This window comes from Simochromis diagramma, unplaced genomic scaffold, assembly GCF_900408965.1.
Source record: "Simochromis diagramma unplaced genomic scaffold, fSimDia1.1 OVJJ01000596.1, whole genome shotgun sequence".
Classification (NCBI taxonomy): Eukaryota; Metazoa; Chordata; class Actinopteri; order Cichliformes; family Cichlidae; genus Simochromis; species Simochromis diagramma.
In genome coordinates, this window is record NW_024387245.1 from 23,365,926 (window position 1) to 23,383,688 (window position 17,763).

Consider the following 17,763-nt stretch of genomic DNA (forward strand, 5'->3'; position numbering starts at 1 on the left):
ATTATGACATTTAATACCATCGTTCCCTGGAGAAGTCACTGTACGGTTGACCTGTGGGTCGTCTCCAGCAGAGTTTTAATTGGTCTGACTTGAGCCAGCAGCTTTGTGACTGAGATGATGTGTGTGTGTGTGTGTGTGTGTGTGTGTGTGTGTGTGTGTGTGTGTGTGTGTGTGTGTGTGTGTGTGTGTGTGTGTGTGTGTGTGTGTGTGTGGTGAATGATGCAAAGAGAAAATCATTATATGAGGAACATAAAGAGACATCTGAACTTCGTAGAAATGAAAAAATTAACAATTTGACAAACCTCAGCTTCAGTCTAAGAAGATTTAGAAAACAAATCTTTGTTTTCTAAATAAATAAATAACTAAACTAAAACTAAATAAATAAATAAAAGTAGAATCAGGATTTACCACAAAGTGTTGAAAAGATTCCCAATCTGAATCAGATTGCTGAAAGTGACGTCAATCCGGAACCTCTATTATTTTAATGACCACCAGGGGGGCGACTCCTTCGACTTCTATGGTCTTCTGTGACCTCTATGAACTTAATGGGCTCAGTCAGTAGTTTCAGGTCATAAACAGAACATCAAGTCATTTAGGTGGATCTCAGGCTTGTCTGCTGTCCCCTGTTTCTAAGGCGCTGCAACAGTTTATATTTATATCTGCAGTTGTACTTGCAGGTGCTTTAAAAATATACTCACTACTCTTTATACTGTTGTATATGGGTTTTTGAGGACTCTTTAAAAAGAGATGCTAATCTCAATGACATATTAAAGTAAACAGATTTAACAATAAATGTATAACGAAAACTATAATAAGGACCAAAGACGTGTACCTGCAAACGTGTGATCTGTTGCTCAGTGATCTGTCTTAAAAAGCAGCTTAAAACTTGTCATTTTAACGATATTTGTTTTGACATTTTTGCTGTATTGTCAAAATACAATTTTGCTTGCTTACCCCTTTACTGATCTAACATATTGAAATGTCTAGCATGTTAATTCAGCTAACAAATACAATCTAGACCATTATTCCCCACAGGTGGCTGAGAGTCAGGGTCTTTCCTTTGAATTTAATAAATACCAATAGCCTCACAGTGTGCAGAAAAAACAAGCGTTGCCTGCATTTGGATTGCTCAGGACCTGATGGTAAACAAATATTCCTGTATACATGCTACAGGTCAACCGTTATATGCACATTTCTTTGTTTTGTGCCTTTTTCTGTTTAACTTATTTCTTCCAGTGTGTTTGTGACTTTTAGTGGTCGTCCTCACCTTGTCAGCGTTGTCTGCAGCCAGCAGGTTGGTGGCAAGCGTCTGCAGTTTGTGTTGAGCCATGTTCTTCAGTGCGGCCAGGCTGCGGCGGGTCATCGCCTGTTTCAGGTTCACCGCCGAGTGGCTCAGAGCATCCACAGTAGCTGGAGCCAGCTCATCACAGGCATTCAGGATCTCTACTGCAGTTATTCCCATTACACAGCGGTCCAACGCTCCTGGAACCAAACAAGTAAACAAATCTCCCTCAGCCTCAGAAGACACAAGCTACACACAAACCAACAGTCTGGTATTTTTTCCATATTTTCTGTAGTCATATTTTCACCCCCTGGTTCACCATGGCCCACCTGCAGGTGTACACCTGTGCACAGTAAACCTGAAATATATAGATTCACAGCTAACTTCTAATACATAAGTGCCTTGTTTTTTCTCATTGTGCCCATTCATTTCTCAATTAGACCAGCTAAAGATTTTGCATGGAAAGAAACTGCTAATTGGATGGTTTAAATTCCTTGTAGCTGCAGGTCTTTAGCACTCACTGTTTTAGTTGACTGATGGTACTCTATTAAATCCATCCATCCATTCTCTGCCGCTTATCCTTGTCAGGGTCACAGGAGGGCTGGAGCCCATCCCAGCTGTCTAGGGCGAGAGGCAGGGTACACCTATGGGCAATTTGGAGTTACCAATTAACCTATCCCCACTAACTGCATGTCTTTGAACTGTGGGAGGAAGCTGGAGTACCTGGAGAGAACCCACACAAACACGAGGAGAACATGCAAACTCCACACAGAAGGACCCCGACCTGACAGTGGACCTTCTTGCTGTGAAGCAACAGTGCTAACCACCATGCTGCCCCTCTATTAAGTCCATAGGGTAGATATAGATAGTTCTATACCTCAAGCTGTCAATTGCAGTACAGTCCTCAAAGGTTATTAGGTTAATTTGGTAGTAACATTCAGTTTAAACAACACAAGGATAATACAAAGCAATAAAAATGAAACACTGCAATCGTATGCAGTTTGAAAAAGAAAATTCTTGCAGTGTATTACAAGCCCTTTTTTTTTAAATCAATTTTACATTTAACTAAATTTCGAATTTTAAAATGAAAAACAGTCATAGTAGATCCATAAGTAAACAAAGGAGTTGTGTTTTAAGCAGACAGAAATAAAATAAAAATTTTACATGTAAAACAGTAAGTAAACCTAAAATATATCAAGAGACATTTCAAGAGAAAAACATTCAATAGAAAGAGCCAGAGTTTTGTAAAACAATTTTCATCCTGCACTGATCTTTTTATCAGTAAATTGGAAATGGTGAAAAATGTCCAGTGTAATTTCCTTCAATACAAGATTGTATTAAAAGTATGTTAAAAAAAAAAAAAAAAAAAAGCCTGTCATCTGTTGACCACCCAATCAATTAATTGACCCACTTGCACTCTAAAAGGTGATTTCATCTGAATGAACAGAAAATACGCTTCACACTGGATAAAACTAAAGCAACCCTGCACAGGTGGGTCTTAAGCTTCTTTTTAAAAAGAGACTTCTGCAAATTGGACCCAGCTACAGCCAACATTTCCCTGAGCTCAGAGACCCAGGAGCTACATATGGATGAAGCAGTTCATTAATACCAAGTAGAAATTTGACCATGAAGAGCTCCAATAGTGATCTCTGAAATCTTCAACTCAACCCTAAACTTTAAGGGTTTCCAACACACTTTGTTTGTGGGAAGCTCAAAGGTTTTGATTCAACTTTGACAGAACAGTAGGTGTGGTTGTGTGTTGTGTTCTCAGGGCCTCAGAACTGCACTGAGCTCTGACCTCGACCCTGTACAGCATCGTCAGGATGAACTGACACATCGATGGTTTTATCTCAGCCTCTCTCTCTCACTCTCTCTCTTCATTCTCATCACACAGACTTGCCTTCTGTTTCCATCAGTCTCCCTCCTCTTGCCCTTGCACTCTCCTTTTATTTATATCAATCTTCCAATCTCTCTCACACCATCTCAGACTCACAATCATTATCTATAGTCTCTTGAATATGATTCAGGTCACAGACGATCTTCTCCAGTGTAACAATTCTCCACCTTTACAAAAAGAGACGGGCTTTAGAGAGACATCATTAGCTGCAGACAGAGCTGACATCAGTATTGGCTCTGGTATTGAGTGAGAGGAGAAGTGGCACCATTATACCTGAGTGTGTATAGGTGTGTGTGTGTGTGAGTGATGAAGGCCCATGAGCCATGGCCCCATTACATGTCTAACGCCTGAGTACACACACACCTTCCTTAATTTCACACTTAGATACCCTGCAATTTCCCAGCACTACAGCTCATTCAGGTCACACACACACACACACACACACACACACACACACACACACACACACACACACCTACACCTGGTCTCTTCCAGTACCCAGTCATCATTCAACTTAATGCTACCTCTATGCTGTGCCACATGGTGCAGACTGCACAGGAGCTAGCAGGTACAGAGGAACATGTTCACTTCGTTTCTTCATGTCAGGATGATAAGATGGATATTGTTAAGCACAGAGCTCAAATTAGGTTAACTGGGAAAACAAAAAAAAACAAAGGATGTAGCTGCCATGTTGACTTTTTGGAGTTATTGTTGGACGAGAGCCAAGTTATTGTTCAGCCAACACAAGCAAACCTGTTTATCAGGCACAAATACGAGTTTTGGGGGATTATTAGGTGGCTGTAGTTCAGGAGGCTGACCAGCTATCTACTAATCAGAAGGTTAGGGGCGATCGTGGCTCAAAGAGTTGGCAGTTCGTCTTGTAACCGGAAGGTTGCCGGTTCGAGCCCCGGCTCGGACAGTCTCGGTCGTTGTGTCCTTGGGCAAGATGCTTCACCTACCGCCTACTGGTGATGGCCAGAGGGGCCGATGGCGCGATATGGCAGCCTCGCTTCTGTCAGTCTGCCCCAGGGCAGCTGTGGCTACAACTGTAGCTTGCCTCCACCAGTGTGTGAATGTGAGAGTAAATGAATAGTGGAATTGTAAAGCGCTTTATAAATGCAATCCATTATTATTATAATGTTGGTTGTGTTTGACTCTTTAGTCTGCATGGTAAAGTATCCCTATCCAATATACTGAGCTCCAAGCTGCTATCTGACACGTTTATTGGAATATGGATGTGAATCTTAGGAAAAGTGCTTGTATTAATTATTTGATCAGTGTATGAGGACTAACTCTTTTGAAGCCAGTGTCTAGTGGTCATTGGGGGAACTGCAGAGAGCACGCCCACCCCCACCCCCCTTAATGCATGCTTAGCATTAAGATTAGAAGTAGGAGGAAACTGCAAACCTGAACCTTTCAGCCTTGGTAGCAGCTTGCAAAGGTTTTCCTTTGAGCTAACAAACAGGCTAATATAGATTATTATGATCGGTATCTTAACAGTCAAAGTGAAAACACCTCCTTCCTGGTCCTCTGGTTCTTACCTGTGTCCATCTGCCAGACGTACACAGAGCCGTCAGAGCAGCCCACCACCAGGTAGTCGTCTGCCGGGCGCCACTTAATGACTTGGATGGGGAAAAGGTGCCGCGACGCGAGCATGATGCACTTCCTCTCCCGGAGACTGAGCAGACCGACAGAGTGGTCGCTGGCCACCGAGCAGACGCAGTGCTGCACCCGAGTCTGCAGAGGAAACACAGCAGGAAGGTGAGGCAGAGAATCTGAAGAAGTGCTTGCAGGTCACCGAGAGGTTAGCAGACAATAAGTCAGAGTAGAAACTCAATACGGCCTCTGAATCGTTTAACATTATTTTATTTTCAAGGATTTCGAAGCATTTAAAACCACTCAAGATGTCAGATTTGATTCAATTTAAATGGAATGACCCTTTTTAGTCATTAGTGACTGCACTGCTGCAAAGGTCTTCTGATCTCTGGAGTCAGATATCACTGGTTAAAAAAAGATATCTGCTCTCTATGACATCAAGTAGAGCCAAGAGTAGAAACAAACTATGTGAAACTGATTAGAGCATCCTGAAGCCTGAGCGTCCGCCTCACAGTTTACTTTAATATGAAGAACCAAATTGGAACAGGACATATGTGACAGGAAATGAGCAACAGTTACAATAGGTACCCTTTACTATTAAAAGAATGAGAAGAAGCCCATCGGATGTCTTCATTAAAGCTTGTGTGTGTAACAGCTCAGCCATTGTACTCAACAGCATTACTGTGATTTCCATGGCAGCAAAACATCTCTAACCATTTATTTTAATGTCATGTAAACAATACGAAGTCCTCTCTGTGTAGTTTCAGGTGGGCTTCTGAAACCACAACAGCACAAAGGTCTCAACTTATTTCCACAGTAACGATGACGACTGTAACCTCGTAACATTTAAATCTAATGTCAAACAGTGTTGCAGAGACGGCAGAACAAAGCCTGAAAGCAGACATAGACCCGTGCGGTGGCGGTCTTACGCTGCAGTTTTCTGGCGGAACGATGAGCTGCGTGATCTCCCCTCCGTGGACGCAGAAGATGTGCTTCATCTCCCCGGTGAAAATGTCCCAGACAATGACGGAGAAGTCCACTCCCCCAGACACCAGCGAGCGCTGGTCGTAGCGTGGCGAGACCTGATATGGGTACAGGACGCAGGTCACCTTGTTGCGGTGGCCTCGTAGGGTGCGGTGAGGCGGCCAGCCTGCAGAACAGACCAACACAAAGGTCAAAGGTTTTTAAAGTCAACTAAAACTAGAAATAGGCATGAAAATGAATCTTAACTGATGTAAAAGGAGTCAAATTGAAACAAAACTTCCCTGGATTTGTTAGTGTGTCTGTATAGTTTGTTTGTCTCACCTCTCCTGAGCATGTGCTCGCCCTGCAGCAGCTGGACGATGGCCGTCTGAGTGGCAGGAACGAGGATGATGCTGCCGTCTTCTCTCCCGCACACCAGGCGCCCCTGAGAGGGGATGTAGACGCTGGCCGTCACCTGAGGTGAAGCACACACACACTCTCTTAGAGTTTCCCCACTGTGTAGACCCTATCGCACACGTGCTCACAAAAGAGGTTATTTTGGGGTCGTGTTCATGGACACAATAAAAGGACGACACACACACACACACACACACACACACACACGTTTGTTTTCATTTTTGAAAGTTTTCAACTCTGTGAGAATATTTAGAATCTTTAAAACAACTTCTTTTATAATTTAATGAGAACATTTCTGTGTTCAGACCTTAATGGGTTCGTCTTTGCCTGGCAGGACGCTGAGCTGGTCGATGATCCCCGAGGACACTGGGGTCAGCTTATCAAACGCCTCCTGCAGGCTGATGGTGAATGACACCTGCAGCTCTGCAGTGATACAAACAGACAAAGGACTCGTTTAGAGATCAGCCTTCTGAAGGACTTGAGGATGAAGAGGAAGCTCTCCAGAAAGTTGAACAATGCAATCAGGCATCTTGTAAAGGGGACCTATGCTGCTTTTCTTTTTTCTCTTCCACATTTTTCTTAAGAAAAAAAAACTCTGAATCAAGTTTTTCTATTTGTTTGTATTTTTGGACCAACGGACTAAAAACAACCTCCGTTAGTACCAACTCGTTAACAATGGGCTGCTTTAAAGCTAAAAAAAAAAAAAAAAAAAAAAAAAAAAAAAAAAGATCATTGTAACGTCATGCTGAGGTTTGAAGTTCAAGAAAAACAGCAAAGTTTTATGAAAAGACTTTTACCGGAGAAACCTCGCCATCTTCCCCCCTTCCTTACCTGTGGAGGTGGACTGTGGCTGCAGAGGCGAGGTGTCCGGGATGCTCCACAGGGTCATTCTGCCCACCGAGTCACCCTGGATCAGCAGCTTATGGAAGGGCTCCCTCCGGCTGAAGAAGAAGCGGGTCACAGGAGGGCAGATGAGGAGCTGGAGGAAGGCAGGAAAAAATACATGTCAACACCAACAAGATGTGATGCCTCAAAGCTCCCCGGTGACAGCTGGAAAACATCTTTAAAGGCTCTCCAATTGGCCAGAACACTTCCACCAATACTGGAATATGCTGAACTTGTAAGCTGAGCTTAAATTTAAGAGCCAAGTGAAGCTGAAATGGTTGGTTTTGCTCTCAGGTTGTCTTCAAACAACAACACAGCAAACTGCAGAAAAGCAGAACCACACATCTCTGATCTACAAGCGCTCCAACCACTGTTTTTTTGTTTTTGTTTTGTAACTCTGGGATGAAATAAGCCGAACTCATGGATGGCTGTCTCAGCGCCATCTCTTGGTTATATGAGAGCCTGATACGAGGCTCTGAAGTAAAAATTTGTAGAGCAGAGTCAAAGATGACATCAGTTTGGTTGAGTATCACCAAAAATCTGAGCAGATTCTGTTCCTTGGCTCAATAATTCTGGACATCAGGATAAAACTGACCTCTCCGGGAGAGAATAAACACAACTAGAATCACACTTTAGCATTTCATACTATTTAAAAATAAAAAATAAAAAAATCCAAAGGTTACTGAAAATGGTGGAGATGGGAGGAGGTCAGCAGAGCTTTTACTGCCTAAAAAACACAAGGAATCCACCGCTAACCAAAACTGGGCTGACTTACATCTATTATCAATACATGAAGTAATAAAGAGTGAAAACTAATTAATGTGACGAGCAGTGTGAGAACAAGTCTCAGAGTGCAGTTTGGGCTGCTGGCAGGCGTGTGTGGGGGGGGGGGGGGGGGTTGCGATGATGAAAGCCGGTGAACCTGCGGGCGTAGCGTCACTGCGTAATGGCTGAGTGGGTGAAGAACGATCGGTTAGTTCAGCTCATCTGAGCGCTGTGGACGAGCAGTGAGGGTATGCAAAGTGCCACCAAATATCACACAAACACACACAAACCAAACCACATCTTTCACTAAAGATGCAAACAATTAAACAGCAAGGAGAGTTTAAGTTTTCAGCAAAAACCACCAGAGAGGAAGCAAGAAAAACAGAGACTGGACACCCACCCACTGCACCTCATTCATCTGGATAACTAGAAACACAATATTCAGAGTTCTGTGACGTGTAACCTGAATTTCTTTTAACCTATCTTAATATTTAATGCAAAAAGAAAAAAGTGAGCAAAACTGTACAGAATTAATGCCACTACTAAAAAAAAAATTAATTTGTAAATCCTAAAGTTATGAGTTACTCTTCTCTTAGTTAGTAAAACTGAACACTTCCTGTACATATTTCAAATTAAAGGCCAACCAGGAAAGAGAATTTTAGACCAAGGATGATGGGAAAAAAAAAAAGCTTTGGGAATTTGGCCATGAAAATCAAAAATCTGATTTTAGTTTGGAAAATCTCTCGTTCTAGATCAACTTCATTCTTTCAGAATGACACTTTTCATTGTGGCTGACCTGACAAATGTCAAACTGGGTTTACCTGAGCAACACAATATTATTTACAGTAAATAACTTATTATTACATCACATTAAATATTGTATCACACCAGATGAATATAAAATTACATTTTATATTTGGATTATTTATTTAGCTGGTGGTGATCATATGAAGTTGGCCCTAGCGCTGGAGCTCACGCTGGCTTTGATTATGTTTGCGAGTTCTGTGCACCATATTACAATTATGTGTCACATTTTTTAAAAAGCATTATTGTAAAAGTACCAAAAAATTGGTATTCACTTCAATGAAATGTTTCGCATTTGATGTGGACCATGGCCATCTTTTCCATTATGCCAAGATAATAACCACCTTTTTGCCGTGTTATAAAAAATTTAGACATATAAAAGAAAACAAAGACGTTTGTCAAATAAAGGACATTGGTAATTATAGCAACCACTCTGTAGCTTCCCTAACAGGGGAAAAAAGCTGTTCCCATCAAAGCTAAATATCTTTTTTTATTATTTATCAACACCTCACAAATAACGTAGAGTTTTTGGCTGTTTGACTGTGGCTGACCCATTGTGCGCCTTTGGTTTGTTATGACCTCCGGGACTCAGCGGGTCATTATTTGCTTAGAAAGCAGCTTGGGGGACTTTGCATGCATCTTCATCAGCATGAAGACAGATGGTGATGGTGCTTTTGGAGGACGAGTTTTGCTTTAGTGGGAGGAGAGCGTGAAACCAGGTGAACCAGAGTGAGTTCAGTCCATCAGTTGGTTAGGCAGGAAGGAAAACAAAGAGCGGAGCAAACAAAAACAGGCAGTTCACTCAAATAGTCATCAACTCAGCAGCTCACTCTCAAAACAACTAATTACCTCTTACAAGCAAAACAGCAGCCGTCAGTGGTTTATTTTCCTAGCAAACTTACAGATATTACCATTTCTAACATTTTCTATTATGATGGCGTTCCTCAAGGACTCATTCTTGGACCACTGCCATTTTATGTACAACCTAAGCCACAGCTTCGCTGACATCAGGAATTAGTCTACGCTTTCAAATATATAAAATATAAAATTCAGTATATTCTTCTGATATACAAAGTCCTGAATGATCAGGTCCCATTACATCTTACAGGCCTCGTATAGACCCACAGTATCCCAACACTCTCAGTCACTCTCAGATTGCAGATTTAAAAGTGTTTCCTAGATTTTCCCCAAGTAAAATGGCACATCAGGATCATCTGTTTTTTTGGAAACATCTGCCCACCACGCACCACATCACTATGTCAACAAGCCAAACTTCACTAACCAATCAAAAGCATTTGTCTTAGTGGTGCCTAAGTGTTTGCTTGCTTTTAAGAACTGAAGGCACATTTGAACCCGGAAATGGCTACAGCAATCGGAGACCTGCACCTCCATGATCCTGGAAGAAAAAGCAGTTCTTCCTCTCCACTGTTTCCAAGTGTTTGGTCATAGCGGATGTTCTGATTGTTAAGGTTTTCCCTCTAATAGTGTTGTGTCTTTACCTAGTGTATAAAGGACTTTTGCACCCCCTGATGAGATGGGATGGTGTGTTTTTACGGCTGAAAAGTGTGAGCTGAAGAATGTGAGCCACTGAGCTGACATCAACACTTTCACTGCTGTTCTCACAGTTCGCTCTTCTCACCTGGTTGTCACTTTCTGGATGAGCTGCAAAGTCCCAAAGTCAGTTTGTAAATGCTCCAAGCATTTCAAAATAATATCTTTTTGACCCCACCTGGACCCTAAGAATAATTTATATCACAAATTAGCTCGAAAGAAAGATTAATCGAGCATTTTTCAGCTCTGGCTTCTCCAAAGTAAGGAATACAATTCTAAAAACTCTTATTCTGCCTCTTGTAGCTTTTGCAGCTTAGCCATGACAGTGAAACCTTCTTCTTCCTGCCTTCGCTTTCACCATGTATTTTTCTTGGGCTTACAGGTGCCTCTAGAGGCCGGTGGTGGAATAACGGCTCTGGGGTGTAGAGCTCCAAGTCGTACCCGCTGGGAGGGAAGCACTTCACCTCCAAAACCATCTCTTCCTCCTCACCTCCCTCTCCTTCCCTCTGAGAGGAGCGAGGGAGGGAGCATAAAGTAGAAACAGCAAAAGTAACAAAAAAGGCACAGACAACACATTAATACCAAAAAGACGACAAATTATAAATACACACATGAAAAAAACTGAGGAAATTAAACCAGAAAGGAACAGAACACAGAGTCAGGTTCATGCACACGGATCAAGATGAGACCTTTCATTTACATTTCCCGCAGCGGTTTCAAATTAAAAGCTTTAAAGGAATAAAGGGGAAACAGGGATGAGCTACCGCCTGGAACAACAGGTCATGTCTGCAACTATTGTTGGACCTGATCTCTGCTGGCTTTTTTGTAATCTTGAAAACACGACCAGGTGTACTAATCCATGTGCATGAAGTGAACCTCACATAGAATAAATCATATAGACAAGACAAGGCAGCCTGAAGACTTCAAGAACCACATTTATCAATATTATTGCAGAGCAGACAGCTAGTACCACGTTAGGTTGGCTTTACATAGCTAAAAGCAGGACAGGCCTGCTGGTTTGCTGCACAATAAGGTTACAGGTTTGCTGACTTACCGACTACTGAAAGTCAATGTGAATAACTGGAGTTCATAACTTTTAGTTGTGAAAATACATTTCCTGATGGAGGCTCAATGCTGAAATGCAGTATAAAGTTTTTAGCTTAAACATGTCTTAATAATAATAATAATAATAATAATGTTGTTTTACCTGTGTTATTCTCAAACTGTGTTTAGGATCTCATTCACTCACTTCTCAAAGTTTCTTAAACTAATCAAATGACGCCCCCTGTCAAGTCTATTCTATTTATAGCCTATAAACCATTTAAAGAACAGAGGCTGCCTTATAAGTTCAAAGCATCGGTATCAGTAGCTATATCTGCAACATTAGCCCTGTATTTACTTGGTATCAAATCGTTAAATCTCCCGTCTTCCTCCCTGCGCATGCAATCTGAGGCGGATGGAGGACTCACCTGTTTGTCTGAGCGGTCAGCGATGCTGTACACCAGCGGAGGGATCGAACCTTCTTTGGTTTTCCCAACGTCACTGCGGAAATGCTCACTAGCAGGCAGGCAGCTAAGAAACACAAAGACATGTTTAGGTTAAATTGTCATGACGATGAACCTGTCTTTTTCCTGCAGTGATGACAGATGAGCGGCAGGCTTACCTGGCTGGCAGCTTGTAGATGTAGCTGCAGCCATCCTCGGTCCAGATGATGACTTTGTCCGCGGCGATGAACTCACCTCCCGTCCAGGACTGGTCGTTGTCGTTGGACACCGAGCAGAGCAGGGAGTAATCGCCCGCATCAAACACCTGAAACAGACAAAAATTCATTAACATAACCATCTGTCCAGGCCAAGACTTCAGACTGCTGTGTGATGATATTGTAGAGAACCATCAGCACTCCTCTGTGGTAGTAGGGCTGGAAAATCGTCAAAATCCTCAGTGTATGTTTAGCTCGGTAGTTGAGCAGTTTTTAATACTCTGACTGATGTTTCTCTGTTTGAAATGTGTGAAATTAACACCCTGATTAAGGCTTGTGTGTTCAAAGTCTCATAAGTGTAACGTGTGACTCAAATACAGTGGTCCCTCGCTATAACGCGGTTCACCTTTCGCGGCCTCGCTGTTTCGCGGATTTTTTGTGTGCAAATATTATGGTTGTTTCTTTGTTTTCTTTCTTTTTTTGTGGGGGGGGGGGGGGTAACAGCGCATTGTGTGCTGCGTCCGGATCGGCTGTAGACCATAGTCAATCAATCTCCTCCGTGCCGTGTCTCCTGTCCAGTACAGAATGTGTTCAGCTTGTCAAATTTACATAAATCTGCGATCGCTAGCAGTGTGAGTGAAGTGCTGTACTGCATGTTTGTAAGTTTTCTCCCCAACAAACACAACAATGTCAACAAAATGTTGCTAACCATCGCACAAAAAGTTTGAATTCTGGACATGCTAAAGGAAGGTAGAAGTTACAGTGTTTTTCAGATTATAAGGCGCATTAAGCGAAACAAAACAGCAAAGTAAGTCAAGCTTTAATCAACTCATTCTTCTTGTTTCCTCTATAATACATGACTTATTTTCCTATGAAGGTTTGAACTTTGAGAGTGTTTAAACAGGAGAGAAAAGTGTGAAAATGTTCATGTCTGTCTGAGAAAAGTGTATAAAGTGTGTAGTGAGGGGTTTTACAGCCTTAAAACGTCTATAATAATTGTAATAAAGCTGGATACTTCTCGGATTTCACCTATCGCGGGTTACTTTTAGAATGTAACACCTGAGATAAATGAGGGACCACAGTACAGAGTTTTTCCTGGTTTCTTTTGGATGCACTTCCAGCAGAATAAAAGAGGTTTACCAGCAGATTACAATCAAGTATGACAACATTTTATACATTTCCTAAATCACCACCTTAACACATGCACAGTTGACACAAAGTTTGGGTTAATTTGTTGGCTTTAGTAGGGTATGACTTAAAAAGCTGCACATATAAAACTCATTTCTCCGTACAACAGGTACACTGTACAGCAGGTGGAGCAAACCATAATGATTTACCCAGTAAGAAGTAAACCATCTTCATAGTATAGAAAACCCAAGGGTAACCCTCGAGTTACCTCCTACATAGTACAGGCTTCATGTGATTGGCTAAAATGGTATTACATGATAACCTTTCTTTCACTCTACTAACTTTGTTCAATCTATTTTGATCAGTTTAAAATAGTTAACCAGACACAGGAGCATTTCATCACGCTCAATCACCACTGTGACCATCATGCCAGCAAAAACAACCCCCGAGTGGTTCGTGCAGGTTCTTACCCTCCAGTATTTGGAGCACACGACCAGCAGGCTGCTCTGAGTGAAGGTGCAGAAGGAGATGCTCTGGCAGCCCTGACAGTAGATCGGTTTGGACTCCTCTTCAAACACAGGGTCCAAGTCCTGAAAAAACAGACAAAGAAATTACAAGTTAGATCCTGAGCAGAGCCATGCATTGATGCTGGAGACACAGAAAAGAAGCATTTTTTTCCTTGATTTTTAAACAACCCCTGGGCTGAAGTGCCAAAAGTTATAGTTCCTCTAACGTCCACTTGAGGCTGGCTCCAAAAGTGAGCAACTCTCCACAGACTCTCATATTTAAATGTCCAACTTTATATCAGAAATAAACATGATTGCAGCAGGCTGCAAAAAACAGTTTTAGACTATTGACACTCCTCCATCAGATTATAATACTTTAAAATTAGGGGTGCGACAGGTATGCTGAAACAGACTCTAGTAAACTTGTTAGGCCTGACCTCCACTAAATGCTGGTACCTTTTTAAAACTGTCCAGAAACCAATGGGTGACATCAAGCTGGCCACAGCTATCTTTTATATACAGTCTATGATATTCTACAGGGAGTGCAGAATTATTAGGCAAATGAGTATTTTGTCCACATCATCCTCTTCATGCATGTTGTCTTACTCCAAGCTGTATAGGCTCGAAAGCCTACTACCAACTAAGCATATTAGGTGATGTGCATCTCTGTAATGAGAAGGGGTGTGGTCTAATGACATCAACACCCTATATCAGGTGTGCATAATTATTAGGCAACGTCCTTTCCTTTGGCAAAATGGGTCAAAAGAAGGACTTGACAGGCTCAGAAAAGTCAAAAATAGTGAGATATCTTGCAGAGGGATGCAGCAGTCTCAAAATTGCAAAGCTTCTGAAGCATGATCATCAAACAATCAAGCGTTTCATTCAAAATAGAAAACAGGGTCGCAAGAAGCGTGTGGAAAAACCAAGGAGCAAAATAACTGCCCATGAACTGAGAAAAGTCAAGCGTGCAGCTGCCAAGATGCCACTTGCCACCAGTTTGGCCATATTTCAGAGCTGCAACATCACTGGAGTGCCCAAAAGCACAAGGTGTGCAATACTCAGAGACATGGCCAAGGTAAGAAAGGCTGAAAGACGACCACCACTGAACAAGACACAAGCTGAAACGTCAAGACTGGGCCAAGAAACATCTCAAGACTGGTTTTTCTAAGGTTTTATGGACTGATGAAATGAGAGAGTCTTGATGGGCAAGATGGATGGGCCCGTGGCTGGATTGGTAAAGGGCAGAGAGCTCCAGTCCGACTCAGACGCCAGCAAGGTGGAGGTGGAGTACTGGTTTGGGCTGGTATCATCAAAGATGAGCTTGTGGGGCCTTTTCGGGTTGAGGATGGAGTCAAGCTCAACTCCCAGTCCTACTGCCAGTTTCTGGAAGACACCTTCTTCAAGCAGTGGTACAGGAAGAAGTCTGCATCCTTCAAGAAAAACATGATTTTCATGCAGGACAATGCTCCATCACACGCGTCCAAGTACTCCACAGCGTGGCTGGCAAGAAAGGGTATAAAAGAAGAAAAACTAATGACATGGCCTCCTTGTTCACCTGATCTGAACCCCATTGAGAACCTGTGGTCCATCATCAAATGTGAGATTTACAAGGAGGGAAAACAGTACACCTCTCTGAACAGTGTCTGGGAGGCTGTGGTTGCTGCTGCACGCAATGTTGATGGTGAACAGATCAAAACACTGACAGAATCCATGGATGGCAGGCTTTTGAGTGTCCTTGCAAAGAAAGGTGGCTATATTGGTCGCTGATTTGTTTTTGTTTTGTTTTTGAATGTCAGAAATGTATATTTGTGAATGTGGAGATGTTATATTGGTTTCACTGGTAAAAATAAATAATTGAAATGGGTATATATTTGATTTTTGTTAAGTTGCCTAATAATTATGCACAGTAATAGTCACCTGCACACACAGATATCCCCCTAAAATAGCTAAAACTAAAAACAAACTAAAAACTACTTCCAAAAACATTCAGCTTTGATATTAATGAGTTTTTTGGGTTCATTGAGAACATGGTTGTTGTTCAATAATAAAATTATTCCTCAAAAATACAACTTGCCTAATAATTCTGCACTCCCTGTAATCTAAGTAGGACTGGGGAGGTCTGTGTTTTCTTAGCTTTACTTTATTTACAGCTTCATTTACGATGGTGTAACTGAAGCCTGATGCGCGTTTTAATAAACACTTGTATGGAGGTGTACCTGCATTCTGCTGACCTCAGGTGTTATGATCCAGACCTTCAGGATGCCCGTCACTGACACCGCCACAACCGTGTCCTCTGCACAGAGACAGAACATAGCTTATTCACAAGTACAAACATGAAGAAGTCCACAGCGATGATGTTTTGTGCAGGGCAGTCTGCAAGCTAACGTTCAAAGCAGTGAACCTGAGGGAAACTCTCACCTTGTGTGCGGTGGGATCGGATGATGCTCATAGAGCTAATCCAGTCAGGAGAGATCTTAGACACCAGCGAGTACAGGACCTCCAGGCTGGTGGCATCCACCACCAAGATTTCTGGGTAGTGGCCATTACAGAGGAGACGCCCCTCCCTCTGAGTGCCGATGGTGAACTGGTAGTACTGAAGAGGAGGCAGAGAAGGAGGGGAGTGAAGATGAAATGATCTGGATTAAAGGTCTTTTCAATCACCTTGTGGCTTAATTTTGGTCTCTACTTTTTCCTGAAGGTAATATTAGGCATTTGTGTGCTGGTTAAATACTTTTCAGCTTTTTTTTTTTTTTCCACCTGAGCTTCTTTCCCCCTTTTTTCAGGGAAAAGGGAAATACACCTTAAAGCTTAGGGAAAGAGCACAACCATTCCCTTTGTATGCTCTCATTATGAAAACCCTACAGTAAATACTAGTTTACAATAGTATTGGGAAGCTCATCTGTAACCGGAAGTTTGCTGGTTCGATCCCCCTGCTCTCTCTGTCCTGGTCATTGTGTCCTTGGGCAAGACACTTTACCCTACCGCCTACTGGTGTTGGCCAGAGGGGCCAATGGCGCGATACGGCAGCCTCGCTTCTGTCAGTCTGCCTCAGGGCAGCTGTGGCTACAACTGTAGCTGCCTCCACCAGTGTGTGAATGAATAGTGGCATTGTAAAAGCGCTTTGGGTACCTAAAAAAAGCGCTATATAAATGCAATCTATTATTATTATTATTATTATTATTATTATTATTATTATTACCACCATAAAAAAAGAAGCCAAGTAGAAAACATCTGACATAATTAACCAATCAGACTGTATTTGGGTTGAATAAATAAGGCGAGGCTGAATCAGTGCTATGCAAATGTACTGTTTAACATCTTGATGTCTGATGATCATTCACTGCATATGTGTGTGTGTGTGTGTGTGTGTGTGTGTGTGTGTGTGTGTGTGTGTGTGTGTGTGTGTGTGTGTGTGTGTGTGTGTGTGTTACCTGTATGCCAATGTGAGCGCATGCCAGCTTTGTGAACTCAATACAGCGTCCATCGTTCACGTCCCACAGACACATCTCCCTGTAAGGTCAAAAAGCTGCTGTCACACATTGATGTACTTTGAAGAGCTTCCTCATACACAGAAGCCTAATCTGTTTTAAGCTAATTATGGTTGTAGTAAAATGGACTGCATTCTTTTAGAAAACCACAGTGGTTGCAGTACATGAGATGGTCCCTTTCGTACACCAACAATGCCTCATCTCAAAAACATCCAGCTCTGAAAATGACTGGAGGTGAAGTCAGGCAGTCTAATACACATTTACCACTGATGTGCTGTCCTGCACCAGTGCCTTCCTCTCAGACTTTTTCACATTTCTCACACTTATGCATTTGTTGGAGTTTGGCTCAGAGCTGGCTTAGAAGTTATGCTTTAAAAAAATAATTTATATGTTGCAATGACTTATTTCATTGTTTTTAAATGTTATGCATCACCCTGTCCAAACTAAACCTCCTACAACAAATCATCACAGCAGAAACACAACGGCAACTTCATTTATGACAGCTATAACGCTTATTTAATCAAAAAAGGCAAGCAGCAACCTCTGAGACTGAGAAATAAATCCAAAGAGTGCAGTTCCTTTTATGTCCATAAGTGAGTCGGTCGCTTATAGACTCCCATATTAAAAGACCCAAGTTTACAGGACTTTGTTCTCTGTAACAGTCTGTAGTTTCTGCCTCTATGGAGAGCTTTATCTTTTATAAGGATCACAGTACACCCATCTGTTAACAGGTCATTAACAGATCAGTGTGTTATTGATCTATTAGCAGATGCACGTGTCTG

At 42.1% G+C, this 17,763-nt stretch overlaps 1 protein-coding gene across 3 annotated transcripts in view; it reads right to left on the reverse strand.

Annotated features, from left to right (window-relative positions):
• LOC120747473 (WD repeat-containing protein 7) overlaps positions 1 to 17,763 on the reverse strand; it is a 101,735-nt gene that overhangs the window by 79,982 nt on the left and 3,990 nt on the right. For 2 of the 3 annotated variants that reach the window (XM_040053374.1, XM_040053372.1), the window contains exons 4-15: positions 16,925 to 17,003; positions 15,912 to 16,086; positions 15,710 to 15,786; positions 13,458 to 13,577; positions 11,824 to 11,969; positions 11,630 to 11,732; positions 6,987 to 7,134; positions 6,463 to 6,578; positions 6,081 to 6,213; positions 5,705 to 5,925; positions 4,721 to 4,916; positions 1,268 to 1,482 (exon numbers count right to left, since the gene is read on the reverse strand). In XM_040053374.1, the coding sequence (XP_039909308.1) occupies positions 1,268 to 1,482; positions 4,721 to 4,916; positions 5,705 to 5,925; positions 6,081 to 6,213; positions 6,463 to 6,578; positions 6,987 to 7,134; positions 11,630 to 11,732; positions 11,824 to 11,969; positions 13,458 to 13,577; positions 15,710 to 15,786; positions 15,912 to 16,086; positions 16,925 to 17,003 (1,729 nt within the window). The remainder of the gene's footprint in view (positions 1 to 1,267; positions 1,483 to 4,720; positions 4,917 to 5,704; positions 5,926 to 6,080; positions 6,214 to 6,462; positions 6,579 to 6,986; positions 7,135 to 11,629; positions 11,733 to 11,823; positions 11,970 to 13,457; positions 13,578 to 15,709; positions 15,787 to 15,911; positions 16,087 to 16,924; positions 17,004 to 17,763) is intronic. The other variant, XM_040053373.1, reaches the window with a different exon arrangement.